The sequence below is a fragment of the Triticum aestivum genome, chromosome 4A (assembly GCF_018294505.1).
Source record: "Triticum aestivum cultivar Chinese Spring chromosome 4A, IWGSC CS RefSeq v2.1, whole genome shotgun sequence".
NCBI classification, from domain to species: Eukaryota; Viridiplantae; Streptophyta; class Magnoliopsida; order Poales; family Poaceae; genus Triticum; species Triticum aestivum.
In genome coordinates, this window is record NC_057803.1 from 706,072,645 (window position 1) to 706,075,702 (window position 3,058).

The 3,058-nt window shown below is 50.5% G+C and overlaps 1 protein-coding gene across 1 annotated transcript; it reads left to right on the forward strand.

Annotated features, from left to right (window-relative positions):
* Positions 1-737: 737 nt before the first annotated feature.
* LOC123083250 (tryptophan decarboxylase 1) lies at positions 738-2,681 on the forward strand. Its single transcript, XM_044505331.1, has one exon. The coding sequence runs from the start codon at positions 893-895 to the stop codon at positions 2,423-2,425; it is 1,533 nt and encodes a 510-aa protein (XP_044361266.1). The 5' UTR covers positions 738-892; the 3' UTR covers positions 2,426-2,681.
* Positions 2,682-3,058: the final 377 nt, after the last annotated feature.

Here is a 3,058-nt window from a genome sequence, read left to right on the forward strand (position 1 = left end):
ATGCCATCAGATTCATATTGGTACATACTTCAAAGAAGGTCTGAAGCCTAGCTACTTTTCTGAAACCGGCCGTTCAATCAAAATAGTGTGAGAGCTTATTAAGTAGCCAATTAACGAACGGCAGCATCCATAACGGGTGCGCCTGGGTGCGGGTGCATCCGTATCGGCTGAGGCTTGCCGGTTCTCACTTTCAGTGCACTTTCCATAATTTCGGTACATACTAAAATAATTGCCATTTGGTCAAAAAAATTGCAGCAATTTCAGTAGTACAGAAGAATACAAGTTATTTTTTTTGAATTTTTAAAATATTTAATTCGATCTCAGTCAAATTATTGACTGAAAGTTTTGCTCGCCGAAATGATCACTGAAATTTTACTGAAATTCACTGACTGAAATATTTCGGAAACTGAAATTCAAAACCCGCTTGCGTCATTGCGTGCTCCTGTCGACGTGTCTTCTTCAAGAGTTTTTTTTGTTGTTGAACCTGTCTTCAAGAGTTGGTCCTGGTCGGCTGGGTCAGTGAGAACGATGGTCCGTATTCCGGATTGAAACGCACGAGTTGACCATCCGTCTCGTGTCGGCCGGACCTCTACCTACCCATGCATGCGTGCACTCTCGTAGTAGCAGCATACCCACGCATCCGACCAGGACTTATCCAACGCCCACAACGCCACGCCGCATCCCGCATCCACCTATGCTATATATACCACACCCCGCACCAACGACCAACTCCATTCACCAACTCAAGCAGCAAGCCATCAACTAGCTCTCCTCTGCTTCTTCTTCTTGCTCTCCGCCAGCAAAGCAAAGCAGGCTAGCTCCACTTCACTAAGCCAACAAGCCTCACACCTCCTTTGCTGCGATCATCATCAAGGGTTAAGCCTCCTAATAAATGGGCAGCTTGGACACCAACCCAATCTCCTTCTCTGCCTTCACCGACGACAAGACGGCGTTCGAGCCTCTCAACCCCGAAGATGTCCGCGCATACCTCCACAAGGCCGTCGACTTCATCTCCGACTACTACAGCAACGTCGAGTCCATGCCCGTCCTCCCCAACGTGAAGCCGGGATACCTGCAGGACGAGCTGAGCGCGTCCCCGCCGACCCACTCCGCGCCGTTCGATGTCACCATGAAGGAGCTCAGGACCTCCGTCGTCCCCGGCATGACGCACTGGGCTAGCCCTAACTTCTTCGCCTTCTTCCCCTCCACCAACAGCGCCGCTGCCATCGCGGGTGACCTCATCGCCTCTGCCATGAACACTGTCGGATTCACGTGGCAGGCCTCGCCCGCGGCCACCGAAATGGAGGTTCTCGCTCTTGACTGGCTTGCGCAGCTTCTGCGCCTACCCACCACCTTCATGAATCGCACCAGTACTGGATGTGGCACCGGCGGTGGTGTCATCCTCGGCACAACCAGTGAGGCAATGCTCGTCACGCTAGTAGCCGCCCGTGATGCAGCGCTGCGTCGGAGCGGCTCAGTCGGCGTGTCCCATCTACCACGCTTGGCTGTCTATGCTGCCGACCAGACCCACTCCACGTTCTTCAAGGCATGCCGGCTCGCAGGTTTTGATCCCGCCAACATCCGCTCCATCCCCACCGGGCCGGAAACTAACTACGGGCTTGACCCGTCCAAGCTTCTCGAGGTAATGCAAGCTGATGCCGATGCCGGTCTCGTGCCAACATATGTCTGTGCCACGGTGGGCACCACATCTTCCAATGCCGTCGACCCAGTGGGCTCCATCGCCGACGTTGCCACCATGTTCAATGCATGGGTCCATGTCGATGCTGCCTATGCTGGCAGTGCGTGTATCTGCCCAGAGTTTCGCCACCATCTCGATGGCGTCGAGCACGTGGACTCTATTAGCATGAGCCCACACAAATGGCTTCTCACGTGCCTCGACTGCACCTGTTTGTATGTCCGCGATGCTCACCGACTGAGTGACTCGTTGGAGACAAACCCGGAGTACCTCAAGAATGACGCTACCGAGTCCGGTGAGGTCACCGATCTGAAGGACATGCAGGTTGGCGTTGGTCGGCGCTTCCGTGGGCTCAAGCTTTGGATGGTCATGCGTACATATGGTACCGCAAAGCTCCAAGAGCACATCCGTAGTGACGTTGCCATGGCGAAGATGTTTGAAGATTTTGTCCGTGCCGACAACAGGTTCGAGGTGGTTGTACCGAGGAACTTTGCTCTTGTGTGCTTTAGGATCAAGCCAAGTGGAGCCATGACGGAAGAGGATGCCGATGAAGCCAACCGTGTGCTAATGGAGAATCTGAACAAGACTGGCAAGGCTTATCTTGCGCACACGGTGATTGGTGACAAGTTCGTGCTCCGGTTCGCTGTTGGGTCGTCACTTCAGGAGGAGAGGCATGTGAGGAGTGCATGGGACCTTATCAAGAAGACTACAAGCAGTATCATGGATTAAGTGGACGGACCTACTGACACAGAAAGTTCCAGGAGATGCACAAATCCTTATATTCAGGGCATGGATACTCTTTTTTTCTTTCTTTTGCTTTGATTCTGATTATTATTTATTTGGACATCTTGTTCTTATTCCGTTTTGTTATCTGTATCGACCGACGGTATATCTGTAGCAGGCTGATACAAAAAAGATGATTATAGATTGTAAAAGGGCTTATATTGAATGAACAAGAGCTACTGTTTTTATTTGTTATATTAAATCAAGAGGACTCTGGTAGCGAGTGAGGAATGCATGCATGCCCGCGCATCTTGATCAATCAAGAAATACTTACGTTGCCCTCACTTGGTTTTTACGTTTCAAGATTTTTTTTATTTTTAGAAAAGGGGTATTACCCCAGCCTCTGCATCAGAAAGATGCATACGGCTCATATTATTAAAAAAACAAAATGAGTCACAAAGTCTCCAATATCTGAAAGGTCGAAAAGAAAACAAGCTGCTCAAACGAGCCTAATCATGAAGCCGCAACCGGCTGGCAAATAAAATAGGAGCACTACATGCCTATCCTATTACATGACCGACATCCAAACCGGTTGAAAATAACCCGAGCTACCATCTCCCATCGGGTAGACGCAGTAGC